The sequence below is a fragment of the Caretta caretta genome, chromosome 20 (genome assembly GCF_965140235.1).
Source record: "Caretta caretta isolate rCarCar2 chromosome 20, rCarCar1.hap1, whole genome shotgun sequence".
NCBI classification, from domain to species: Eukaryota; Metazoa; Chordata; order Testudines; family Cheloniidae; genus Caretta; species Caretta caretta.
Window position 1 is genome coordinate 4,563,545 of NC_134225.1, and position 27,888 is coordinate 4,591,432.

A 27,888-nucleotide genomic window follows, 5' to 3' on the forward strand; every position below is an offset into this window, starting at 1 on the left:
TTTCCAAGGGCTCACCTGGTCTGCAGGAAGGAGCTGGATGGAGGGTCTCATGGAACCTAGTTGCTAAGGGATTAAGGCCCTGATCCACCAAAGCACAGAAGCCCATGCTTAAAGCTAAGCACATGAGTAGCTGCAGACATTTCCATTGGGATTACTCAGGTGCTTAAAGTTAACCATGTGCTCTGTGGAACCTGGCCTTCACCGAGCGTAAATGCAGGGGGATTGAAGCATAGGGATAAACACCCCCAACTAGGCTGCAGTGTCTTCTACCAATGCTTCGCTATTGGTTTTGCCAAACAATTTGTGACAGCAAATTCCCTGATATTTATGGCGGGGGGGTGGGGGGGGTGTTCAGATTTCTGTGAAAAAAGAAAAGGAGGACTTGGGGCACCTTAGAGACGAACCAATTTATTTGAGCATAAGCTTTCGTGAGCTACAGCTCACTTATGAAGTGAGCTGTAGCTCACGAAAGCTTATGCTCAAATAAATTGGTTCGTCTCTAAGGTGCCCCAAGTCCTCCTTTTCTTTTTGCGAATACAGACTAACACGGCTGTTACTCTGAAACCAGATTTCTGTGCTTTTTCTAAGGGGCATGCAGCAGGCACTGTGGAATCAAACTGAAGCTTGTTCCTATACCAGCCAGTAAGGTGCAGCTCCATTAATTCCCACTTTCTCAAAACAAAATGAACGTGACAGGTTTTGTCTCCCGTCCCCACATGTCCCGTTGCAGTTTGACATTCTGAATCGGATGGATGTGGCAAAGCACTCTTTGGTTACAACGGCAATGTTACTGCTTTCGGATTAAGTTAGCTGTAGCTCACGAAAGCTTATGCTCAAATAAATTTGTTAGTCTCTAAGGTGCCACAAGTACTCCTGTTCTTTTTGCGAATACAGACTAACACGGCTGCTACTCTGAAACCTGTCATAAATAGATCCTGTTTCCCTCCCACTCCACCCCAGCCGCTTTGATGCGCTAGACTCATTTGGAGGAGATGGGTCTGATGAGATCTTGGGGGAAAGCTCTCTTCTGTAGGAGATCCCGGTTCACCTTCCAATCACTCTCTTTGAAGCCGGTCAGAAATCCTTCTTCCTGGGGAGAAAAAACAAACCTGGGTCAGGACCAGTAGGAAGAGTGGAAAGGGATTTCTAAGGCTGAGTAGCAGGAAAATGTTCCTGACAGTGAGAGCTGTTGGACTGTGAAAGTTTCCCAAAGGTTGCAGGGTGGAGACATGGCTTGGGACATTTAAAACTAGATTAGATGCAGCAGTACAGAACAATCCTGCATTGGGTCCAGAGAGATGGACTGGGTGGAACCTATCCAGTCTTTTCCATTTCATGATTCAAAGAGGAGTTCTTTGCTTTAAAGTCACCTAGGAGGTGTGGAAACCCAGTTCCCGCTAATTCTAACTGGGGTATCTGCGTCTATTAGACAGCTCTGAAAAAATCTCAGCTTTAATATTGCACCTCTCCTTAGGTTTACCCTCTTGTGACAGCATCTTCATCACAGAGACAGTACACAGATTCAAGTGTGCAGATGAAGGAACCAACTGACGAGCTGGGTGGGAAATGGTTTTCCTATCTTGTGAGTTTGAGGTTTTGATATTTTTTCCTGCCTCAAATCAGGCTGAAAAGTCAAAAGCTCAAATTTTTGCAACCTGATAGTCCAAAAATTTTTTTCCATCAAGTCCATTAAAATGTTTAATTTAGATTTCGACTTTAAAAATAAAAAAGCTTTTAGTAAAAGCTAACGAAAATTTCAAAACGAAAAGTTATTTTGAACCAGAAAACAAAACACTTAATTTAGAAAACACTGAAACAGGTCATTTTAACAATTTTAAAGTTTCCCCCACAAAATTTTCTAATTAGATTTGTCAAAACCAACCCTTTCCCGTGAAAAATTTGTTTCTGTGAACCGGCATTTTCTCATGGAAAAAACATTTCATCAGAAAATTCCCAGCTTGCTCTACCAATTTGCCTCTAAATCTCTTCACCAACAGGAAGTGACTTGTCAGCACCAAGGAAATAGTTTAGCAAGAGGAGAAAGGAGCTGGGAGATCAGTTAATGATTGACTGAAGGTCTACCTAAGGTGAAAGAGAAATGATAAACAGACACATGTGTATTGCAGGCACTATGTGCTCATGGGAAAGTTGCACTTGTATAACTGAAGGTGTGAATTTAAATCGGCGCAAACACTGCACAGTCACTTTTAGACTTGGTCTACACAGTTCTTTTACTAGGAAAATGACGTCTCTTGGAGGTGTGGTGTTTTTTTTGTTTTGTTTTGTTTTTTACCCAAAGTTCTACCAGTACGACCCCTAGTGTGGACTTATGGTTTATTCCTCTTCCTGTACGGTATACCTGCACTCACCCTAACGGGAGTCGTATTCCTTTAATTATACCAGTATAGTTAAAGCAGTACATCTTGTCTGTGTGTAGATAAACCCTTAATCCAGTTTAAGAGTGGTTTACTTCTGTTTAGCTCCATGCTAGCTCTACACTTGAAGGCTTTGCTGCTCTAGCTGTACCAATATACTAGACGGGCAAAGTGCTCCTAGAGTGGATGCAACAAAACTTTGGTTTCACCAGTGTAACTTATTCCAGTGCCCCCTCCCCACTCCACCCCAGTGAGAGAAAAGGGCAGTTTGGCTGGTATTACTGTAGCTACACTAGGGGCTTTTGCTGGCTGTATTGGTCACAAACCACATCTCCGACTGACATTGCTATGCCAGCAAAAGTTTTTAGTGTAGATCTGGCTTTCATCAATTAGAAACAGGTTTAATTAAACCAAAATAAAAGCATCCGCACACCACCTTTTGTACCAGTTAAATTGTCTTTTTTTTTAAAACCGGATACAATTTAAAGTTAGACTGTGTGAAGCTTTCCCACGTAGACAAGCCCTTACATACTGAGAGAAGAGACTGCAACAGGATCATATCAGGTCCTACCTACATAGTATGCAGCAACAGGAAATTGCCAAGACATCCCATCCCCCATTACCAAATAGTCAGGCTCTTTGTTTTCAGTTTTTATCGACTTTTACTGAAACTTTCCCGGGTTTTACAAAAGCAATTATTCGTATTTTTTTTTTTTTTTTTTTACCAATTTTTCACCCAAATTTTGGAAGCGTCAGAAATCCCACAAACCACCTCCCCGCTCGGGAATGAGAGATGGTGGCTTGCTGTTACCTGGGCCTGAGAGTTGGTTACCACCAGAATTATCTCCCCTTCCCTGAACTGCAGATGATTTTCATCGTCTGATATGTGAGTCTGGATTGCTTGAGCCTGGAATGTGAAAGATGGGATTAGTGAGAAGTTACTTTCCTTGGAATCACTGACTCTTTCCCCACCAGCAGGATGGGATGGTACATGGTGGAATTCGGATACACAGGTTCTGTCAGAATGGTGCAATTGTCTCTTGATAGCCACATTCCATACCACGTGTCATTGCTTAATTAGCAGGTCCCTTTCAGATGACACCCCAGGGAGCAGCTCATAGACCCAGACTGGGAATACTGCTCGGAACTGCTGCTTTACATTATTTAGGGCACTGAAGCCAAAGAAGTATGCATCTGAAGGCAGAATTTGGCCCTTGGGACCTATTTTTTTAAAGTAGCGATGGAATAGGCAGGCAAGAAAAGAACGTGGATCCCCTGGGATTATCCTGCCTGCAAATCCAAAGTTTGTGTGTCCCTAAAATGTGAACGCAAAGGGCTGCTACTGGTGACATCTCAGGAGGACAACCACCTCCCCTCCAGCAATTGCTGATTGTATCAAACAGGTGATTGCTATCACATTGTTCACTCTGCTTGTGTGTGGTGTCGCTTTCCCCTATCTGTCATCTGCATTGTCTAGAATTATCAGCTCTTCCTGGCAGACACTATTTTGTGTTTGTACAGCTCCTCCCACAATGGGGCCCCAGTCTCGGCTGGATCCCTAGGCACTTATTCATGCATGATTAATCATAGTAAGTATTAATATTGACAGAGGCCAGGACTACACTACAGAGTTTTGTCAGCATGGTTCTGTCATTCAGAGGTGTGAAAAAACCACACCCTTGACTGACACAGTTATGCCGGCAAAACCTCCCATGTACATGCAGCTATACAGTACCAGAAAGAGGGTCCTTTTGCTGGTATGGCTTCTGTTGTTGCAGTTTAACTATACTAACTCCTCTTGCTGGTATAAGCAGTGTCTCCACTAGGAGGCACTGCTGGTGTAGCCTGTGTAGTGTCAACAAGCCCTCTGGTACCAGCGAAACGCAAAATTCTTTTGCTCAAGGTCGGCCTTTGAATCAACCCCAGCTGTGTCATTATTGGGAATTCGTATTAGAGGAGCACTTAGAGGCCCCAACTGGGATTAGGACCCCGCTGTGCAAGCTGCTGTTCACACCCATAGGAAGAAATGGTCCATGAAGAATATACGGTCTAAATAAATAAGACAAAGGATGGGAGGGGAAACAGAGACAAGAAGCAACTTGCCCAAGGTCACACATTAGGTCAATGAACAGAATTCCTGGTCTCCCAACTCCCCAGCCAGTGTCCTAGCCACTAGGCCAGCTCTGCTCAGCCTTATGGTACAGCAGGTAGTTGGCGTTTCTTAGAACATGAGAACGGCCATACTGGGTCAGACTAAAGGTCCATCTAACCCAGTATCCTGTCTTCCGACAGTGGCCAGTGCCAGGTGTCCCAGAGGGAATGAACAGAACAGGTAATCCTCAAGTGATCCATCGCCTGTCGCTCATTCCTAGCTTCTGGCAAACAGGCTAGGGACACCATCCCCGGCCATCCTGGCTAATAGCCATTGATGGACCGATCCTCCATGAACTTACCTAGTTCTTTTTTGAACCCTTTTAGAGTCTTGACCTTCACAACATCCTCTGGCAAGGAGTTTCACAGGTTGACTGTTGTGTGAAGAAATACTTCCTTTTGTTTGTTTTAAACCTGCTGCCTATTAATTTCATTTGGTGACCCCTAGTTCTCGTGTTACGAGAAGGAGTAAATGACACCTCCTTATTTATGTTCTTCACACCAGTCATGATTTTATAGACCTCAATCATATCCCCCCTTAGTTGTCCTCTTACCTTGAAGAGGAAGCCCACAGGCAGCTCATGGCTGCTGCTGCCTGTTTCACCATTTGGAGTGAAGCCAAACATCATCTGAAATCAGAAGGACATTTGATGGGTCCGATTACTCTAGCTTCTTTGCCCAGGCACAGAACTATCCCTTTGGCTGGCCCTCTTGGGCTGCTGGTGGCATCACAGACTAAACAGAAAGCAACGTTGCAAAATAGTTTTTAGAAAATACAATGTAGGACTATAGTTGGGAACCGGAACTAATCCGGCCTTTCAGCCCAGAGTCCCTGCTTCCTTCAGTGGATTCCCAGATCTTCTGATTTAGATCCAGATGCTGCTACTCTGACACGGCCAGCAGCCCTCCTGGACTACACCCAGAGTGAAGCACTAACAATTGCGTGTCAGGATAGGACAAGCTGACCCTTCAACATTTCCACTCTATTAATTTAGTCACCTCCTATCAAGGAAGAGATTCACAGGTGCAGATCACTAATAGAGAACGCTAAGCAGCTTCATGTCCATAGGAGGAGCTTTGCACACAGCACGGCTCACTTGCCCCTCATGGGGAAAGCCACAAACTTTGGTTAAACTTTGCTTTATCATCATCATATCACTCGTACTGAAATAGTGCCTAGGAGCCCCAGTCATGGGCCAGAACTCCACTGCGCAAGGTGCTGTACAATGACAGCGACTGGATGCAGTTTGTTTCCTCCCAGATAGGCTCTCCCCTTTTCATGGCTGATGACAAGGAGCACGACCATGCCAAACAAGCGTGCTTGTTTCTAAACGCGTGCTGACTGGAAACGCCTTTTGCTGTGGTTTTGGGACAAGAGGTGCACAAACCCAGCAGCAGTTGGGTGCCTAAATCCCTTAGGCTCCTGTGAAAATCCCAGCCTTACCATGCAACAAAATTTGATAGCAACCTTCGACTACCTGAAGGGGGTTTCCAAAGAGGATGGAGCTCAGTGGTGGCAGATGACAGAACAAGAAGCAATGGTCTCAAGTTGCAGTGGGGGAGGTCTAGGTTGGATATTAGGAAACACTAGGAGGGTGGTGAAGCACTGGAATGGGTTCCCTAGGGAGGTGGTGGAATCTCTTTCCTTAGAGGTTTTTAAGGCCCGGCTTGACAAAGCCCTGGCTGGGATGATTTAGTTGGGGTTGGTTCTGCTTTGAGCAGGGGGTTGGACTAGATGACCTCCTGAGGTCTCTTTCAACCCTGATATTCTATGAGCCTGGGAAATGGATGGGTGAGGGAGAGGCTAAAAATACACATTGATCTTCAGGGCACTTGTGAGCACTTTTGGGTGTGGGAAAAACCTCCCATTTGGGAGGGCTGGAGGCATATAAGGGAGCCACAGAGAACGTATTGGTGTGTGAGAAACAAGTCCCAGCGTTAGAGTGGCAAAAGCTGGGCGTGCAGAAGAGCAACTATTCGGAAAATGCGATGCACCCTCCTGCGGCAGTCGAAATAATGATGAACACTAACTGCTGTCCCTGCAGTTTCTTGGTTGAAGTTGGGTTTTTCAGACACACCTTAATGACTATCCAAACACAACTGGGTTTGGAACAAAAGGAGGAGGAAACGAGTCTTATTCAGCAAATAGTTTCCTATTCATCCCCAGTGAAAAAGCAAACCACATCATGGAGAGCATTCTCCACGGAGTGACCAATTCCTCGCTGCTGGGAACTGCTCTCCTCCCCCCCACTGCCCTGCAAGTTCCTTGGAAGTTGGAAAACTTGCAATATATTTTGCCACGAGCAAATTGCTTTTCAGCTGCAAAGGTTCGTGTAGGCAACAGACCCAGGTAAAGGCCCTGGTTGTCAGTAACATTTCTGGCAAGGACAAGTACAAATCAAGCAGGTCTCTTCTCTGGGTCCTAGCACCTGCCGCCCCGCTTCTCCAGTAGCCCCCCTTTCATCTCCTCAATGCACCTGCTTGCTTGTTATTCCCATGTTACAGCAGATACCTGCAATGACTTTGCTTCAGGCCACTGGTCAGCAGCCAAACTCTTGTCCCACATTCATTCTGTTGTCTCTTACCTGCGTTTCAGTCACCGTTGGGGAAATGTTTAGTTCTTCCATGCTCCCCTCGCTGCCCCGGTCCTCTTCGGCCTCCCGGCTTGGCTGGCAAATGGTCCGCTCAGTCTCTGTCTGTGGCTGCTTCTGGCCATTGGCCCGTTCCTCTGCTTTGGGTGGACTGGAGCCACGGGTGCTGGCTGGGTCTTGATGGACTTCATGGACTGGGGTGGGAGGGGAAGTGTCTTCATCAGGAGGGTACGTGGCATTTTCAGGGCAAACTAAAACCTCACTGAGGGGCATCCCGTTTCCTGGCTGACTTGATTCTTGCTGGGAAGCTGTGGGTTGGGTATCTCCTGATGGGTTGGTCTCCTCTCTCAAGTCAGGTGAAGGGGGTGCTTGCAGAGATGGGATTTCATTGCTCGCATGGAGTACAGAGCATTCATTTCCCCCCTGCAGGTCTCTAGCGTCGGCCTCCAGGCTTCCTGGAGTCTGGGTTTGGGCTGATGCACCATCAGAGGGCGGCAGAGACATTTTGGCTTTGCCCACAGCCTCAGCTATAGCGGCAGATAGAATCTCTGCAGCCGTAGCTGCTGCAATATCTTCAACTCCCCGGTATGACCTCTCTGTCACTCGGCTGGGTTCCTCCAGAGTCCCAGTCTGATTCTCATTCTGGATTTCACTGGCACCAGAGGACCCGGACTCCACCTCTGCTGCTGACAGGGACTCTCTCTTGTCATGCATCGGAACAGCAGGAGAGGTGGGTGTCTCATCCTGGATTTCACTGGCACCAGAGGACCCGGACTCCACCTCTGCTGCTGACAGGGACTCTCTCTTGTCATGCATCAGAACAGCAGGAGAGGTGGGTGTCTCATCCTGGATTTCACTGGCACCAGAGGACCCGGACTGCACCTCTGCTGCTGACATGGACTCTCTCTTGTCGGGGGTCAAAACAGCAGCAGGAGATGCCGGCCGCTCATCCTGGATTTCGCTGCCACCGGAGGATGCGGCCTCCCCCTCTGCTGCTGAAGAAACAGATTCTCTCGCATGACACGTTGAATTGTTAGGAGGCAGCTCAGGGGTCCCATCTGCAGAATTTCCCAGTGATGTGAAAACGACAGGAGGACGACTCACCGGGGAGGAGATGACCAGTGAGCGCCTGTTACTGCATTAAAGAAGACAGTGCTTTTACTTGCATAGGGTGTTCTCTCTGTGACACACGTCACCTATTTAAGTACTTTGCACCTACTCCACCCAACATTAATCCCCCCAATACATACAATCCCAGCAAGAGTACGACTGGCCATAGGCTCCAGACAGACAGACTGCAACAACCAAATGCGTGTTTCCTAGATACCAGACGTCTTTAACTAATCCCAGTGTAGTGACGGTCAGTTTGGCCTTCACCAGGGATTGAACCAGGGATCTCCACAGCTAAAGCATGAGCCTCTATAGCCTGAGCTAAAGGACGAACTTCCCTAGTTTTGAACTGCAGCAGACTCATTCTCTCTGGGTCAGGCCCAGGGTAGGGGTGTGAGGTCTAAATCACACATTAACCAGTGGGTTATATTGGCTGAAATTTGTGAGATTGCCCTCCTGGGGAGGCTGGATTTTAAATACTCCAAGACTCACTGAGGCAATGACTATACCCAGTTAGATTTCTCTTCACTCCCAGCGATAACGGAATAAAAAACCAGTATCAAAAACCCACACGTTGACCAAAGTACAACCGGCCAGGAGTTCCACCCAAGGGTATCTTAGCCAGGGGTTCTGAGGAGGCTGCTCCAGAGACAGAGGAGGTGAGTAAAAAAAAAAGTAAACTAATGATTCCAAGGTGCCAACATTTGAGACACATTTATGGGCTCTGATTTTCAGAGACGAGGCACTCAGCACAGTTTGAAAATCGGGCCCCATTGAGGAACCTCAGCCCAGACTTCTGAGGGTTGAGGCACCTCCCACAATCCATAGTCAGATTTGAAAATCTTGGTCAGAGTCAACTTTACGTTCACGTCATTATTTTCTGATTCACTGCATTTTATTTACATTCATTTAAAGAAACAGGAAACCTCAGAGAATCAGGGCTTGAAGGCATAGGAGAACATTCTCCATAGCTCCTAAGGCCTGGTCTACGCTACAAATTTAGGCCGACGGAAGCCACCTTAAGTTGAACTAATAACATGTCTCAACGCTACCAGCTCCCTTCTGCCAACCTAACACTCCTGTAATGTCGCCTTAATTACTCCACCTCTGCAAGAGGCATAGCATTTAATTTGACGTTGATGGGTCAGCAGAGAGGCAGCGTAGATGCATTAGAGACTTAGAAGCTTAAGTTCCATCAAAAAAGTCAATGGGAAATAGGAACTTGACTCACTGAGGTACTTTTGAAATGTTCCGTGATCTAACATGGCACCCAGCGCTCCCCCTGTTTGAGATTTAGCATCCCTCTAGACCTTATCTACCATGAGAACTGGAAAGCCATTTACCTCGGCACCCCTTTAATGATAAAGACTTTGCTGGAGTGCTGCTTTTCCAGTTTGCTCATCACCTCATACAAGTCGTGGTTCAGCTGAAAACAATGGGAGAGAAGCAAACATCAGAACCTACAATGAGATGATACTTCACAGCTTTCTCTTCTTTTATCAGGGAGAATTAGTTCACATGGTTTCTCTTCACAGCCCTGTGAGCATGGACTTCTGCTCACCCACTGTCTGAACCACTGTAACATGGACTATCTAGACCAGCGTTTCTCAACTTTTTGATACCAGGGACTGGCTTACTGCCTTCCTAAACTGTCTCAGGGAAATCTCAAAGACTGGCAAGGAGACTGCCGCTGACCGGTAGTTGAGAAACACTGATCTACATGACTCAAGACAGGAAGTCGCTTCTGGAGGAGCCCCATGGGTGGGTATCAAAGGCTGGGGGAGGCTGAGCCTCCCTAAACATCCCTGCATGGCCCTGTCCATGATCTGCCCCCAGACCCCCTCCTTCCCAGTACTGCACTCCTAGGTGGGGGGGGCTGTGTCACCTGCCCACCACCACACCCGGCACTCCAGGACTGGGGGCGCTTGGGGGCTCTCTGGGCTGGGGCGGGAGGGGCGTGACCTCAGGCAGGAGGGGCAGGGCGGGCTGGGGGCTAGCCTCCCCGAGCCCAGGGTTCACTCGCCGCCCATGAGAAGCCCTCTGTGTTTCTCCCTTCCCTTCATTTGGGGCTGCATTTCCTGCCCCCCACATTCTCCAAATCTTCCCTTTAACCAGGTCATAACAAGAACCAATGATTGGACGTTAAAGCCAGACAATTTAAAATTGGAAATCAGGCAGAAATTTTTAACGGTGAGGGTGATCGTACCATTGGAAGAAACTACTCAAGGAAGTGGTATCTCAAGGTCTTCAGATCAAGACTGGATGCCTTTCTGAGATGCTTTAGTCAAACAAGTTATTGGGCTCAGTACAGGGGTAACTGGGTGAAACTCACTGGCTTGTGCAATGCAGGAGTCAGGCCTGTGGTTCTCAGCCAGGGGTACGTGTACCCCTGGGGAGATGCAGCAGTCTTCCAGGGGATACTCAACTCATCTAGATTGGTGTTTCTCACCCTGGGGGTTGCATCTCGGATGGGGTCATGGGACAGGTTTGGGGGGTGGGGGTAGGGAGCGCGTTACAAGTACTGGTCTGGTGTTAAGGGTTGGCAAGCAAGGCAGTTGCTCCTGGTCCCCAGGGCAGAGGGAGCCATGCGAAACTAAGTTACATGTTTCAGCCTCGGGTGGTGGGCTTGGGCTTCAGACAAGGCTCACAAGTGAAAAACAGGCTCAAGTACCACGCTGAAATGTACATACACTATTTATATCCCAGTCAATTTGTTTTATCATTATATGGTGAAAATGAGAACATCAGCCGTTTTCCAGTACGAGTGCTCTGTGACACTTCTGTATTTTTATGTCCGACTTTGTAAGAAGTAGTTTTTAAGTGAGGTGAAACTTGGGGGTACGCAAGACAAATCAGACTCCTGAAAGGGGGACAGGAGTCTGGAAAGGTTGGAAACACTGACGATCTAAGAGTCCCTTTAAAAATCTATGACTATCTATAAAAACCCAGCTCACAAGGCTCTTCTGGCAGCACTGGGATATGCTAGGGACTAGTCTGGTTAACACAGGTCGTCCGACCAACAAGAGAGCAACATCAGATGGATTACCTTAAAATTACATTTCAAGGGAACACAAATTCCTTGGATAATCTGACAAGGCGGGTGAGGGAATCTCTTGTATTGGACCGACTTCTGTTTGTGAGAGAGACAGGCTTTTGAGCTTACACAGAGCTCTTCTTCAGGTCTGGGAAAGGTACTCAGAGTGTCTCAGCTAAATACAAGGTAGAATATTTCATATTTCAAGTAACCATGCAAGTTGAAGTGGTCTGTTAAGACCTTTCCAGTCATGGCGGGAGGAGGGGAAACAAAGGACCGGTGGTGGGTGGATTATTTTTTTTAACCTTCCTAACTGTCCTCTAGGTGGCAGCAGTGGGCAATTATTGCTAATGCTCAAAGGAACAGTTTTTAAAGCAATTGAGACCCCATTACTAGGAAAACACATCTTCTGTGCGTCATTTAACAGGCTTATATTTTAAGGGCCAGTCTCTCACCTTACTCATCTCCTTGTAGAAGATGTCTCTTAAATTGGAAATATTCTGGAAGATGGTCACGTAGCAAGCAATGCGGCTGTTCAGAAATAAACCAAAAATAAATAAATAGCAAATTGAGTCATGCCATGCAATGAAAGGAAGAGAAGGCGAAGAAATGAAGAGAATAGGCTGGAATAACGATTGGGTAATCGAGGATCGGAACAACTTACCTTAGGCTGTGATGGAGTCTCCATAACTTGAAGTCTAGAGATCAAGACTGTCTCTTTTTAAAAAGAGATGCTTTAAGACCCTAACTTCTGTCTGAGTGAATGCAGAAGTTACTGGGTGAGGTTCCTTGGCCTGGGGTATGCAGGAGGTCAGACCTGATGTCAGAATGATCCCTTCTGGCTTTTAAATCTATGGCTAGGAATGCTAATCACTCTGCACAGCTGTCGATCCTTTTTGTGCGAGATTTCACATCACTTTACATCCAGAGCACTATGAAGCTTCAGCTTTACTGTAGCCATTTTATAGATTGGGGTACAGAGAGATGACATGTCTTGTGGGTGTATGGCAGAGCTAAGAATAGAGAACAGGATTCCTGATTCCCTGTCCATTAAATTAACCCCTCGAGTATACCGGCTTTCCCAGCTGACTTGGTTCTACATGAGCTGGGTATGTCCTCCATGTGACTTAATGAATTGAGCTGGAGAACTGGCAGATTGTCTGAGCAGAGCACTGATGCAAAAGCTACAGTGGAACTGGTTGGTAGGCAGAAGTAAAATGGCACATCTGACTGGTCCACTGTGAGAGAGAAGCTGGGTGAGGTAATATCTGGGTAATATCTTTTATCTGCCCCACCTTGTCTCTTGAATGTGCTGCGACTGGCACGGCTTCACCAACACTGCATGTAACAGTGCTCAGTTCCCCATCTGTAAAATGGGAATTACAATATTTCCCTGACAGGGATGGTGTGCGGATATGTTATTGAAGTACTCACATAGTATGGGGATGGCCCCCAATCTAAGAATATAGATCACAGATATCATCCTTCCCCTTTTGCTGGTAGGGAAACCGAGGCACAGAGCAGTTAAGTGATTTGCCCAAGGGCATACAGGAAGTCTATAGCAGAGCCAGGAATAGAACCTGGCTGGAAAATTTTGTCAATTAAAAAAAAAAAATTTGGTCAAAAAAATGAAATTTTGTTGCAGCCAAAACATTTTTGTGAAAACACCATGATTTCGACTGGCCTTCGACGGAATGCTCAGGTTCAGAATGGACTTTCTGACGCAGGGGAGAAGAGAGACAGAACCTTACTTTTTTTGGATCCCAAATGGACATTTCAACCCAATTCCGTTGTCACAAACATGTTTGAAAGGTTTTCTTTTTGTTCCACTGTGGGGCAAACCCCAAAATTTCAGAACCTTGAAAGTTGTTACGAAGTGGAATGGTCATTCTCCAGAATACTGGGATTTCTATTCTATATAGGTTCTGATACAGTGCTCATCATTGTAACATCTGAGCACAATATAAGAACTTATACGGAATAGAGTGTCTGAGACCTAGTGCAGTGTCTTAACTATAAGACCATGATAGAAACTAGCATTAACAACTGCTCTTGCCCTGGGTTCTATTCCAATACAAACTGCTTGCAAATTAAAATGAGTAAAACATGTTGGTAAATTAATATAATTTCTAAAAGTCATTGTTATGGCAGGGAGTTGGGTATCAAAAAGGCACTGCAGGATGACAGGGGGCTCGCACAAGAGCTCTTGCTAACTGATAGATCATATGGTTTCGCTCCAGTTTGCCTAACCTTTTATTGTCCCCCTTTCAAACAAAGAAACATACAAATAGAAAAGGAGTACTTGTGGCACCTTAGAGACTAACCAATTTATTTGAAAATACAGAAGATCGGTATTTTCCACAGTATGCATCCGATGAAGTGAGCTATAGCTTGCAAAAGCTCATGCTCAAATAAATTGGTTAGTCTCTAAGGTGCCACAAGTACTCCTTTTCTTTTTGCAAATACAGACTAACACGGCTGCTACTCTGAAACATACAAATGTAATTCATAGTATTATTACACAGTACATCGGCCACATTCTTGTTTGTTTCAGAGTAACAGCTGTGTTAGTCTGTATTCGCAAAAAGAAAAGGAGGACTTGTGGCACCTTAGAGACTAACCAATTTATTTGAGCATAAGCTTTCGTGAGCTACAGCTCACTTCATCGGATGCATACTGTGGAAAGTGTAGAAGATCTTTTTATACACACAAAGCATGAAAAAATACCTCCCCCCACCCCACTCTCCTGCTGGTAATAGCTTATCTAAAGTGATCACTCTCCTTACAACGTGTATGATAATCAAGTTGGGCCATTTCCAGCACAAATCCAGGTTTTCTCCCTCCCCCCCCCCCCCCAAAAAAAAAAAAACATGCACACACACACACACAAACTCACTCTCCTTTGGATAAGCTATTACCAGCAGGAGAGTGAGTTTGTGTGTGTGTGTTTTTTTTTTTTGGGGAGGAGGGGTGAGAAAACCTGGATTTGTATGATAATCAAGTTGGGCCATTTCCAGCACACCTTGTAAAGAGAGTGGTCACTTTGGATGGGCTATAATCAGCAGGAGAGTGAGTTTGTGTTGGGGGGGGCGGAGGGTGAGAAAACCTGGATTTGTGCTGGAAATGGCCCAACTTGATTATCATACACATTGTAAGGAGAGTGATCACTTTAGATAAACTATTACCAGCAGGAGAGTGGGGTGGGAGGAGGTATTGTTTCATGGTCTCTGTGTATATAATGTCTTCTGCAGTTTCCACAGTATGCATCCGATGAAGTGAGCTGTAGCTCACGAAAGCTCATGCTCAAATAAATTGGTTAGTATCTAAGGTGCCACAAGTACTCCTCCTCTTATTCTTGTTTGTGAACCTCTACTGCCATCTTTTGGTCATTAATCATCAGAATTTTTCAGGCCCAGCTCTCAAAGCACTTTCATGGGAGGGCGCTCTGTGTCTTATTATTCCCACTACAGCGGGATAAAGGAAGGTGAGGTTAAGGGCACGTTTTCCAAATTTGGCTGTGAATTTTGGTTTCCTGTTTTGGAACACTTAATTTTAGGAGTCTTAATGCAGAGTTCAGTGTCTAGCCTCAGAGTGCAACATTTTGGCCAGTATCTTTCCTTCGGACACAATTATTTGTTAAAGCAAGAGGAGATATTTGCTTGTGTGTTACAACTTTGTTGAATTGGATTGTATATCACACTGTTCCATGGCTTGACAAGACGTTAACTAGCGTTGGCTGTGGAATTGCTTCATCTAGTCTCCCCCATCCACCCTGACCCCAAAACAGGCAGCAGCCAGAACTGTGATTAACACCCTCCACCCAGTTCAGCTATCTGTGGGGTGGGAAGAGAGGATGTGGTTTTAACAGGGAAGATTTGAGAAGCTGAGGGTTAGAAGCTAGGAGGATAACAAGGACCCATACTGATTAGAACTCCAGGTTTTTAACTCACATCAGATTAATTTTTTTTTTTTTGTAGACAAGTTACTCTGCCTTTCTTAATTCCCAGCAGGAACCTCGGAATTGAAGGAGTTTAGCATATAGGTCAAAGATTTACTCATACTTTCCTCCAATCTAGATATTAACACTAAACCCTATTGCCTATCAGGCAAATATACCAGTGGCATAAAGGAGCTCATTCCCCAGCTAGGTTTCTCTGCCATTCTGCACCCTTGCTATGACCTGTCTCTGCCATAGCACAGGGCAGCGGCAGGCTGCATTTTGCTTGTGAATTAAGAATGAGATGCTCTGTTGTGCCATGGAAATGAACATTTTGGCTCCCCAGAGTCCTCCTGACTACATGCAAGTTCTCCTAGATTTAACTTGCCCTTTTTATGTTGCTCTTTAAAACGGAGTGATTTTCCGGCTGGTTTAGCCGGTGGGGATGTGACGTTACCTGTTATAAAGAACCGGGAGCTCCTCTCGAAGTTCTTTGTTAAGATCCTCAAACACAGCCTGCGCTTTGTAGAATTCCTCTTCAGCCTGCGTGACGGAAGGGGACAGCTGTCTTCAGACACAGCAATGTGAAGGAGGCATTAACAAAACAGACGAGCTGAGCTGTTGAGGTGAGATCCGAACTTGGAGCTGCAAGAATCTTTGCACACAGGCGCTCCAGATATGTTAGGTAATTGGAAGTCACTTGGACAGCTAGAGCCAATCCCCAGTCTCAGAGACTGGCAACAGCCCCGCTTTAAGGCCCCGTGAGGTGCTTATCGGGGACTTAACCCAGTATTCGGCATTGAAGGCGCAAAAACCATGGGCCCTCCTAGGTTCTGTTGGCACAGTTAGCCTTTACCTTTGCAATCTTAGCTTCATCTTTCTTCTTGGCATTCTGCAGCGCCTCCAGGTGATGCCTGGCACTGTCGTAATCCACCACCTTCCGCCCCCGCTTAGCAATTCGCTCCTGGTCAGAAACCAAACGCATGGAAGGTGAGTTAGTTCAGGAGGAGAGGGCCCTTAGCAGGGTGTTCTGTACCTTCGAATCAACCCACAGCCCTGCTCAAGGGTGTTGTATCCTATAGCTGCACACGTCACCCAGTCATACTGTACCTTGAACCCCTGGGACACCCCATGTGCAATGTAGTTTGTGTCTAGCACACGGTGCATTGCCCTTACCAGAGTGTTGTGTACTCAGTAATCTGAGCGGTATCTGTTTGCATCGCTGCCCAGGGCCTATCCCGTGCCGCTTACCGTAAACGCAAAGCCCCCTACTTTATTTTGTAGTGGGGTTGGGGTGCGGCTTTCTGAAAATACAGCCTATGTTTCCACTTGCCGGTACCTTGATTTCACCAAACTGAGCCATGTAGTTCTCCATGGTTCTCACCGCCTGGTCAGCTAGTTTTTCCTCGTAGTCTTCCCACAGGAGGTCATTGCTCTGGAAACACACACACGGGGGACATTTGAAGGGCTGCTGTGTCCCTAGACTCACACCTCCGCGCTTCATTCCCTAGACTGGTCCGGGTCAGGATGGTTCAGCAGTTGGGGAGGGGCGCTAGGCTGGGATTTGTGAGACCCAGGTTCAGTCCCCTTGTTTGCCACAGGCTGTGTGACCTTGAGCAAGTCACTTAGCATCTCTGTGCTTCAGTTTTACATGTGAGCTGAGTGGCGGTTGCCTACCTCCCAGAGGCGTTGTGAGGATAAATACCTTAAAGATGGCTCGGGTACTGGAGTGACGAGTGCTCCTAAGTACGACTAGCTACAATTAATGCCTCAGGCTCTTCTTTCGAGTCAGTGGATCACTGAAGACTTCATTATAAAACAAACTATTATCCTTCCAAATGATGCACAGGTGCTTGGTTTGTGTGCGCATTTGTGTTTTCAATTCGTCAGTAAACCCGTTAGAGCACAGAAACTTGGCGAGATGTTCCAGGCGGATTTGGAGACTCCAGCCACAGAGCTTCTATTCACGTTAAGCCTCGGAGTTGGCTTTGAAAAGGACAGCCCCTGGTCTCACGCAGCGTTGGGGCAGCCGTGTTGCTCCCAGGATATGACACACACACACACATATGATGTGCGAGGGGATCTCTTTTATTGGACCCGCTTCTGTTGGTGAGAGAGGGGAGCTTCCGAGCTGACACAGAGCTGAAGAAAAAGAGGCTTTTTTCCCCTTCAGCCCTGCGTCAGCCCAGAAGCTCCCCTCTCTCACCAACAGAAGAGGGCCCAATAAAAGAGATCCCCCTCACCCACCTTGTCTCTCTAACCACTTATCTGTAACATCCATCAGCTCCTACCACAACAAGGCTCACTCTGAGTGTGGCTTTGATAGGCTATTGCAATATAAATATAATAATTTACGTCACTGCATAAGCCATCATCACCCACGCCTCCATCCACATGCAGCTACCTTAGGGAAAGTCCAGAACAAAGTGAAAGTTGCCTATTATTCCTTTTCTATAAATCTTAGGTACTTATATGCCCTCCCCCCCACCATTATCAGTTGAGCATCTCAAGCTCTTTGATGTACTTTTTCCCCTCACAACCCACCTGGGAGGCAGAGCAGAGCTATTATCCCTTGTGATGCATGGCTTCAAAGGGTTAAACATCCTGCAAAATAAGTAACCCACAGAAGACATGTGGGGAGATCATTGTTGTGTATTTACATATGTCTGCATAGAGTGGACAATGTAATCAACAGTCCCTGTCTGTGCTGTATTCTGATAATTCAGAGGTCAAAAGAACATCCCATCATGTAATATGGGATATCTCAGTATTCATCTCTCTTTGAAACGTACTGTGAATGGTGGAGGAACAATCAAATGGCCTTATGTTAATTTGTAAAGTTAAGTACCAGTGATGGATCTCCTTCAAAGTCATCCTAATGACCTTTTGTTCCCTGAGGAATTCCAACTCGTCAAAAGACAGGACATTGTATAAAAGAGCCTTGGGCCCTGATTCTGTCATCTCTGATCTGCTTAGGTGTAGTCAGGGGAAGTTTGAGTCCCAAGACTGAGGTCCCAGTTATGCTGGTGCGCCCTGAAAATGAAATTTGGACATTGGACTATAAACTATGAACTATTTCTGAAAGAACTCTTTGCAACCACAAAGTGCAGCATCGCTGCTATGAATCTGCACCTCAATGAATTGAACTCTATATGTATATTGATCTTTTAACCATCCTCTCTCTCTCTTGTTTTTGTAATACATTTTAGTTTACTTAATAAGAATTAGCTGTAGCATGTATTTGGGTAAGATCTGAAACATTCGTTAACCTGGGAGGTAATGTGTCCGATCCTTTGGGATTGGTAGAATCTTTTCTTTTATATGATGAAATAAGATTTACAGAAATTTTCATCATATTTGACTTGGGTACCTGGATGGAGGCCTGTATGGTAATAAAGGTAGTAAGGTAAGGTAAGAAAGTAAGGTAATAAAGAAGCTGTTTTATGCTGGCTTGGTAAATCAAGTATTGGAATATCCACCAGCTTTTTAAGGTTTGGCTTCCCCATTCTTTGCAGTTCACCCTGATTGAGTGACGACAGTTGGCTCCCCACTAGGACCCCGGTCACAGTGGCATAGTCGTGCTTGGATACACATTACCACAGGTTAAGGGTTTTTTGGATCAGAACCACACACTTGGCAAAATTTTATTTTGATATTGGAGAGTTTAAGGGTTAAAAATCAGTTACAGTGAGTGACCCAAGATCAAGATCCTGACAGAAAAAGCCTGGAAGAATTGTGCTCACAGAGGGGGTTGTCTTAAGAAAAAGGCCCCAGAGTAGGAACTGAAAAATCTGATAACTGTAGGGTGATCAGATAGCAAGTGTGAAAAATCAGGACCGGGGTGGGGGGTAATAGGTGCCTATATAAGAAAAAGCCCCCAAAATCGGGACTGCCCCTATAAAATCAGGACATCTGGTCACCCTAGTTAATTGTCAGTGATAAGGAAGCAGACCCAGCGAAAATGCTTGCAGCGAGAAACCAGCAGCTAGAACTTGAACAAAAATAAAAAACAGCTGATATGGAAGAAGAAGCTGCTGAAAGAGAACACCTGTGTTTTGAACATGAACAAAGAATGGCATATATTCGATTGCAGGAACTAGAAGCTAAGGCAGAAGTGGACAGACTTAAGCTCCAGCTCAAGAGAATAAAGGAACGACAGAAACTGTGTCATCCTGAAAAGCCTGCTCCTCTCAACAAGAAAGATGGGGATAGACAGGTAACAGACACAGAAGAGGTTAAGTGACTTGCTCAAGGTCACCCAGGAAGTCTGTGGCAGATTAAGGACTTGAACCTGGTTTTCCCAAAATACAGGCTAGTGCCCTAACTGGACGAGCTGTCTTCTTACTCCACCCTTCAGTTGAATGAAGATTTTCTAGTTAGTGTTTCTTGCCCAAGGGAGATTTCATCCCATCTCTTACCTCTGCAATGGCTTTCAAGTCCCCGTGTCCATCCCATTCCACATGGTAAATTTCGTGCAGGGTTTCCGCCACTTTCCTGGAACTTTCGTGCATCACTGGAAGAGACAACCCAACATGTGGCAAACCTGCTACCACCCCAGAGTCATTAGCACCCCTTAAGCCAACTTCCCGGCTGCATCATTAAGGTTTAGAGCTACCATTGGAGTCTCCCTGTGAAACCTACACACATCCCGTAGGCATAAAAGACCGGGACATTAACAGAAGTCAGGCACCCAAGAGAATAAAACCCAAGGTGAACGTGGTGAGCCAGCAAGTCTGGGATAAGGGGAAAGCTGTCTGACTGGATCCAGGAGTGACTTCTCCAGTCTCGGACAGAGACACTGGATGGTGGGAGGCCACTGGGTAGCAGGGAGCTTCAAGAATCAATGCCAATGGTTTAAAATTCTTCTTCAAAAGCCGTTTCTAAACGCTGAGCTTTTCTAAGCCTCCCAGGGAACCGAGATGCACAGTTCCACACTGAAATGAATGGGATGTGTGGCTAAATCCCCTAGGGAGGCTTTGAAAATTTCAGCTCCAAGACCGGTTTCAGAGTAACAGCCGTGTTAGTCTGTATTTGCAAAAAGAAAAGGAGGACTTGTGGCACCTTAGAGACGAACCAATTTATTTGAGCATGAGCTTTCGTGAGCTACAGCTCACTAGTGCTAAAATAAATTGGTTCGTCTCTAAGGTGCCACAAGTACTCCTTTTCTTTTAGCCCCAAGACCGTAGCCTTCCAACACTGGGAGGTCTGGCAAATACAGGTAGGAAGGGTGGTCTGGTAGTGGAATTGGGACTCAGGAGACTTAGGTTCTACACCCAGCTCAGGCAAGACACTTAGTCTCTCTGTGCCTCAGTTTCCCATTTGTAAAATGCAGAGGATAGCACTGCTCTACCTCATAGGGGAACTCGGAAGATAAAGCCTATTAAGGGCAGTGAAACACCCAGAAACTACATTGATGGGGGCCATATAAAAACTTAGATAGATACCCATTTTACAGAGAGGGTCAGTGAAGAGAAACAACTATCCAAAGCCACAGAGGGAGCTAGTATAAAAGGTTGGATTAGAACAGGGTGGTGGCCTGGCTCCCAGACCTGGTTTGGAGAGCTTAAAAAAAACTGTCACAGTTATCTGACTAACACAAATGAGGCACCGAAGTGTTGCCAACTCTTGCAATTTTATCTCAAGTCCTGAGTTATTTGATATTTTCCCTAAAGCCCCAGCTCCTGGAGTCATGTGGTTAGGTGTAAATCTCAAAAATAAAATAAAATAAAATAAGCATGTTCTGAGACCTCATGTTTGCAGAGAAAGGCTTGACAATGTGATCCAAGCATGGCTCTAGAGATTCAGAAGCTAAATAAAACCTCTATTTTTTTTTTTTTTAATTCTCACGATTTTTCGGCCAGTCTGATGATTTTTCAAGGCTCGAGGTTGGTCACATAGCGCGTCAGTCGTGATGTGGCAGGGAACCAAGCAGCAAAAGGTAAGTTTGAAGAAGGAACTGGGGTCTCATACCTTTCACAGCGCTGAGGAAAGCCTTAAGGTCCTTGTAGAGTTTCTGGCCTTCAGTCTGTAAAGCAAAGAAGAGCAACAGCCAGGGTTTGCGTCAGCAGCTGGCGTTCTACTCTGCACTTCTATTACAAAACAGCCAGAGGCAGAAATGCGCCACATCAGCCACAGTGGGGAAGGTGAATGGAGCAAAGGGTGCGAGTAGGCTCAAAGAAATCCAGCGAAGAATCAAGGGTAGAGACGGCTGGACATTTGTCAAAATGGTTTCCTCAGACAAAAAATATGCCATTATCGTAGAGATCAGAACATGTCAATTTCAACCAAATTTCATTGAAGAAAACCCCCAAAACAAAGCGTTTGGATGCTGTCGTCACATGCGGCTTTGTCCTGTTCCAACATTTCCAATGAAAAGTTTTTAAAAGGTGGCAACCGGAATGAAATGTTTCAATATCAGCAACGCAAACCCTTTTGATGCACCTGATGTGATTTTATTTGATTTTATTTTAAATTTTGTTTCATGAGGAAATTTTGAAATTTTTTTGTTTTCATTCCATTTCAGAACAGAAAAAATTCAAAATGGCGGGATTTCCCACAAAACGGAAAATCCAGTTTCCAGCCAGTTCTAATCATGGAATTGTCCTGGAAGGGACCTTGAGAGGTCATCTAGTTCAGTCCCCTGCACTCATGGCAGGACTAAGTATTATCTAGACCATCCCTGACAGGTGTGTGTGAAACCTGCTCTTAAAAATCTTCAATGATGGAGATTCCACACTAGACAATTATTCCAGTGCTTAACCACCCTGACAGGAAGTTTTTCCTAAAGTCCAACCTAAACTGCCCTTGCTGTAATTTAAGCCCATTGCTTCTTGTCCTATCCTCAGACGTTAAGGAGAACGATTTCTCTCCCTCCTCTTTGTAATCAAGGGGCATCAGATGGTGGTGGTGGGAGAAACCAAGAAGATGGGATAAGGTAAACCTTGCAGATGAGTTAGAGCTGGACAGGGCAGGGCAGGGCATATTGTATCCAGACAGGTATGTGTACAAGCATGAGCAGCTCCAAAGAAGGTGTGGGTTCATGGGGCATATTTCCTGTTCCTAACCTTTCATGACAATGGAGCAGGTTTCTAGCTAATCAGAAACCTGCATTTCTTTTTGTTGGAGCCTTTCTACCCATTTAACCTTCATGCTCCAGTTCCTGGGCTGGCTGCATCTGCCCTGCTGGAGTTCAAGCAGTGGCTGGTTACACCAGAGAGTGACTTTGAAAGAAAACCAGCCTCTCTCTCGCCCCATTTCCACTCTCCAATATCTCATCAGACACCCTCTCCTGCTAGTTCCTGATCTACTTCCCTTCCGCTATATGGGGGATCCCCCACCACCGCTCCTTGCTCCACATTTCAGGAGAATCCCCCTCCTCCAGATGTTCAGTGACCCTCCCCCACACTTTTCAGATGACCTTCCCATGTCCCTGCCCCTCCCATATTTTAGAAGACCCTTCCCCCACCCTCTGCCCCTATGTCTTTTGGGATCTTGTCTTCTCTCCCCTCTGCCCCCTTCAGTCAGACCCAACCTGTTGCTGCTGGAAATCGTAAGCGCTTTGCTCGAATTGCTCATCTTTGGTTTCTACCGTCTTGCCCAGTTTCTGCAACACCTGGGGGTAGAAAAAGACACCAAGTTTAAAAAAAAAATCTCCTGGAGAAAAACTCTTAATAAACTACGAGAGGTGCTGTGAAGTTCCCATTTTAATCTCTCGCGATGAGCAGCACCTTGTACAACGGGGGATGGAGAATCTAGCCACTACTGTAATTAACAACAATTACTAATCATTTGAAAGCTATTTCCTTGTAATCTCTCATTCTATGTACAGCACCTAGCACAAAGGGGCCCTGATCTCAGCTGAGGCATCTAAGTGCTATTAAGTGTATGAATGTTCATAATTTAAAAATTAGTCCCCTTTCAACTGGAACACGCGACTATTAGTAATTTTCAATTCTGCAAGTAGGTTTATAGATTAAGGCCAGAAAGGACCATTGGGATGATCTAGTCTTATCTTTTGTACAACACAAGGCAGAGAATTTTACCCAGCATTTCCTGAATAGATCCTGCTACCTATTTTGAATCTTCATCTTGTGTAATTATTTTCCAAATGAATTTCACTGAGGATGCAGATTTAAAAGGTCAACATTAGTTCATCTTTGAAGAAAAACAGGCTTCTGTTTGGCAAAAGCTTAAACTCGCTGAGGTCTGAGCCACTCGGGGAAGACAACATGCCGTGGAATTTCAAAATCCCCTTTCCTCCGTTTGCATCGACGACACGCCAAAACAAATGGAACCCGTGCCCAGTGCGGTGCTGTGCGCCCCCGGGCCACTCATAGAGACTGACGAGGTTTGCTGCAGCCTTGGCTAGCTCAGGTAGTAGAAACTCATACTCTTAGAGCCGGAGGTTCCAAGTCTGATCCCTGCTACTGACAACCCACCCAGGTGCATGATGTAGTGGGGGCCTGTAGGGAGATTTGAGCTGGCTTGGGGCTCAGAAGGGACTTCCTCAGCCAAAAGAAGTGTGTAACACGTGTCCATTCCAGCGTGGCACACTGCGCCCAGTGACGATCAATTCAGGGGTTCAGCCGAACGTGTACTGCACTTGGCTAAGCCTTCACATTCAGAAATAGGAACTTAAGCACGTGCGTAAGTGCTTAGGTAAACAGAGATGTTTTCGTGACTTGAGTCCAAGCCAGAGCAAAATATCCAGCACTGGCCGCCATTTCTGTAACTCAGTTTTCTCTTTAAATCATTTTGAGCCCGGTGTTGTCTGATGGTTCAGAAGACTATATGGTTGGTAACATTATGAAGAATTGAAATAACTAGTCACTCTGTACTTGCTAAAGGGGAAGCAGCCCATCTGGAGTCCAGGTCAGCTAACTTCTCCTCACGCCAACATGTGCCAGTCAGTGACATGCCCAACCTCTGAGAGAACATCTGCACCTCAGAGCTTCTCTCCTCTGGAGTTTCCCATCATCACTCACAAAATCATCCTCCTCCTGAAAAGAATCCTCCCCCCCCCCCCAAATCAAATAGCTTCAATTGGACGAAGAGCGAAGATCTGGGAGATTAAACCCAAATGGTGAGGAGCTTGAAATACAGAACACAGGAGGAGGCTGGCCTGCAGAAGTTGGTTTCTTTAAGCATCAGAGATGTGTGTGTTTCGTAGATTGCAAGGCCAGAAGGGACCATTGTGATAATCTAGTCTGACCTCCTGGATAAAGTACAACTTATGCTAGAACGGCCCCAAAATAATTCCTTTGGAAGTAGAGCATCTCTTTTACAAAAAACTTCCAGTCTTGATTGAGAAATTGCCAGTGATGGATAATCCACCACGACCCTTGGTCAATCTTTCTAATGGTTAATTACCTTCACTGTTAAAAATGTATGCCTTATTTCTGGCCTGACTTTGTTTAGCTTCACCATCACCCATTGGATCGTGTTGTACCTTTCTCTGCCAGACTGAAGGGCCCATTATCAAATATTTGCTCCCCAGGTAGGTGCCTAGCGTCTCATCAGGAAGAGAGGGTTCCCCAGGAAAGCCTGTGAAGGGACCACATCTAGACAGTCCCTTTCAGCAGGATCTGCACCTATTTTTCAGAGGGTAGCTGGCCCCGGATGTTTTGGGCAATGTGTAGAAATTCTATCCAGGTTACTGAACTACATGAAATATCTACAAGAGAAGAGGGCTCCAGCCAATGAGCACAGAAAGAATTCAAATGTCTGCGATGCCTATGTGGCCTCCATGATCTGAGTGCCTCAATTTTTAATGTATTTATCCTCAGCACCCCTAGGAGTAGTGCTAGCATCCCCGTTTTGCTGATGGGGAATTAAAGCCACAGAGAGAATAAGGGGCTTGCCAAAAGTCACCCAGGACTTCTGTGGAAGAGCAGGGAATCTACTTCAAGGGAAGCTAAGAAGGGACAATACACAATAATTTAGTCTCCAAAGGCTTTTCCAAACCACTTCCTCTCTCTTCTCTTAGATACCAAATGAAAATCCATGTTCTCAGTTAAGCACACCACCACTTTCTGGCGCGCTCAAAAGTTTCTTGCCTGCGTTTGTGGTCAGACAAGCGCAAACGCCTTTCTGCATGTTCACACATCTGAATTCTGGAGGCGCAGAGCCAACGCTACGTGGGTGTAGCTGACGAACAGCAGCTAAGGCCGACAACTACCCAAAGTTGCAAACGGCCATGAAGATCATTCCAGCTGGCAAGGCGATTTACAGGATGGTAAAATCTGAAACTGCGCTTCCCCAGAATAACTTTGCAGACGGTGCTCCAGATGCCTATGTGTGCATGCATGCAAATTTAGCACTAGAAACTGGTTGCAGTTTAGCGTCAGATTGACAGCCCTGGAGACCGGAGCCTTCTGGTTATCTCGGAGAACAAGTACAGCATGGACAACCTTCCCCACCCTGCCTCTATTCTTACCTTGGGTAGATCGACACTGCAATCAGAGATATCACTGCAGCACATGTCAATGTACTCAAGCTAACTTTGATCTAGCTAACTTGGGTACCAATAGCAGTGAAGCCATAATAGCATACGTTAGGGCTAGTCACCCAAGTTATGTACCCAGGATCCTGGATGGGCTTGGACAGCTCATGCTGCCGTGGCTTCCTTGCTATTGGTACCTGAGTTAGCTAGAGCCAAGCTAGCTCGGGTATGTCTACATGTGCTGCAGTGAACACAAGAACGGCCATACTGGGTCAGACCAAAGGTCCATCTTGCCCAGTATCCTGTCTTCCAACAGTGGCCAATGCCAGGTGCCCCAGAGGGAATGAACAGAACAGGGAATCATCACCCCCGGCGCCCATTCCCAGCTTCTGGCAAACAGAGGCTAGGGACACCATCCTTGCTCATCCTGGCTAATAGCTATTGATGGACCTAGCCTCCATGAACTCAGCTAGTTCTTTTTTGAACCCTGTTATAGTCTTGGCCTTCACAACATCCTCTGGCAAGGAGTTCCACAGGTTGACTGTGTGTTGTGTGAAGAAATATTCCTTTTGTTTGTTTGAAACCTGCTGCCTCTTAACACCTCCGATTGCAGTGTAGACAGACCACTGGAATGGAAGGATAATTCATCTAAGGTCCATGCTCCCTACTGAGACTACCAGCTGGGAAAAACTGTTGTGACCAGTAGGCCGCATTCAATGAGACTCAGATATTATAGAAAGATGGAGGCCAGTTAGGGCTGCTCACATGAGAGGATTGATAGGATGAGGCTCAAGGTAGCTAATCAGAGCTAAGCCATAATTTCTACTGCTGTAGTACCTAGAGCGGCCTTTAACAGGTCAGAGCCCCAGAACGCTGAGCACCGTAGAAACTTCTTCTAAGACAGTTGTCCACTGGAAACCAGCTGGAGATCACCCCAACTGATTTCCACCCAGGCCACCACCAGCCATCAAATGTCACTCAACTTAAGGGGGAGATTCAACATCAGTGACACGGAGGTGAAAGATTCCGCTAAGGATTTCTGTGCTTTGGTCAAAGAGAGATATGGTGTTGGTCTGTCCTGACAAGGACAGCTTGGTTAATCCTATGCCAGAGAAAACAGGCAAAAATCCTCTGCTTTCAGAGATGCTGCACTTAAAAAGGGAGAAATACCAAGACTAGAGGAACTAGCAGAGGCCAGCTCTGTTTCTACCCACTTCCTGAGCCCAGCCCCCATCTCTTCCTGATACAGTTCATAAAAAGAGAGTTTAGGCTAGCTAGCATTTCTGGAGTTCACTCCACTTGCCAGCCCTCCCTCCGCCCTGTTCTGGGCTTGCTCTCCTTCCAAAGGAACTGCCCTCAGCCACGCAGTACTTGTGGGTAACTGCCACTCGGCATCATCATCCGTGGCAGACACACTTTGGGTGACAAGGTGATGGTTTGGGGGAAGGTTTGGAGGAAAACAATGCAACTCACCTCCTCAGAGACCTTTGGAGATAGGTCGAATGAAGCCCCCCTCTAGTAACGTTAGGTAGCACTCCATGGAAGTTAAGCCAGGTACACAGATACGGAGTTAATTCTCTCTCTCTCTCTCATTATTTTTGTTACAAAGAGCTCCAGTCAACATAGAGTTAAGCTCACTGGGAGCAGGACATCACCCTTGCTATCATCAAAGCAGCTGTCTCTGCGCATCATTTTTTCATACTACTGTTGAATTACAAATTCCACAATGATTGCAAAAGCACTGGGAATTAGACACACACACACACACACAGGCTAGTGCTCAGAACACGCCTCCCACTCACTCACTTTGTTTCATAGCATGATTTCTCAGCTCCCGAAGCAGCTGGACAACTGAAAGGGTTACGTTCTGAGCTACGTTCTGAGCTTTCCTTGCAAAGGCACAAAGCAGTAACACATGAATGAAGCATACCTTCTCTTGGGCTCGGCTAAATCGCTTTTGGACCTGCTTTGCAAACTGCCCGGCTCCTCCTGTCTTGCCATCTGCCATGGCTGCAGCTCACGGTGCAATTTCTGTTTTCAGTATGAACTTGTGGTTTTAAAGTTTTCTGGGGGAGGAAGTAAACAGACCGTCAGCTGCCACCATGCTCAGCATCCGCTTAAAAATCAGATCAGGGAGTGTTTAATTTCCATTGCTGAATGCTGAGCAGCCGCTGTCTGGTCTGCCCAAGGATTGAAGGTTCTGTATGTTTGGCTGGTTGGATTTGGGTGGGTGTGACACTTGGCTAGAA

The 27,888-nt window shown here is 46.0% G+C and overlaps 1 protein-coding gene across 4 annotated transcripts; it reads right to left on the minus strand.

Annotated features, from left to right (window-relative positions):
- Positions 1 to 482: 482 nt before the first annotated feature.
- On the minus strand, positions 483 to 27,691 carry BIN2 (bridging integrator 2). Of its 4 annotated transcripts, XM_048831707.2 has the most exons (13): positions 27,570 to 27,687; positions 22,730 to 22,810; positions 21,169 to 21,223; positions 19,617 to 19,711; positions 16,538 to 16,633; positions 16,055 to 16,162; positions 15,656 to 15,741; positions 11,717 to 11,792; positions 9,571 to 9,653; positions 7,112 to 8,252; positions 5,081 to 5,155; positions 3,187 to 3,282; positions 483 to 1,090 (listed from the first exon to the last, which is right to left on the minus strand). In XM_048831707.2, the coding sequence occupies exons 1-13, from the start codon at positions 27,645 to 27,647 to the stop codon at positions 980 to 982; spliced, it is 2,181 nt and encodes a 726-aa protein (XP_048687664.2). In that variant the 5' UTR covers positions 27,648 to 27,687; the 3' UTR covers positions 483 to 979. The 4 variants fall into 4 exon arrangements, with proteins under 4 accessions (XP_048687664.2, XP_048687665.2, XP_074977896.1 ...); XM_048831708.2 differs by lacking the exon at positions 5,081 to 5,155 and having other exon boundaries at positions 27,570 to 27,689; XM_075121795.1 differs by lacking the exons at positions 21,169 to 21,223; positions 22,730 to 22,810 and having other exon boundaries at positions 27,570 to 27,647.
- Between the last annotated feature and the right edge of the window lie 197 nt (positions 27,692 to 27,888).

Excerpts from the sequence above, each read along its gene's own strand:
- BIN2 (XM_048831707.2), bottom strand. The coding sequence starts at position 27,647 with ATGGCAGATGGCAAGACAGGAGGAGCCGGGCAGTTTGCAAAGCAGGTC. Across the intron at positions 19,712-21,168 it reads TTTCCTCAGCGCTGTGAAAG|TGATGCACGAAAGTTCCAGG; the intron begins GTATGAGACCCC and ends TGTCTCTTCCAG. Across the intron at positions 16,634-19,616 it reads ACTTGAAAGCCATTGCAGAG|AGCAATGACCTCCTGTGGGA; the intron begins GTAAGAGATGGG and ends GTGTGTTTCCAG.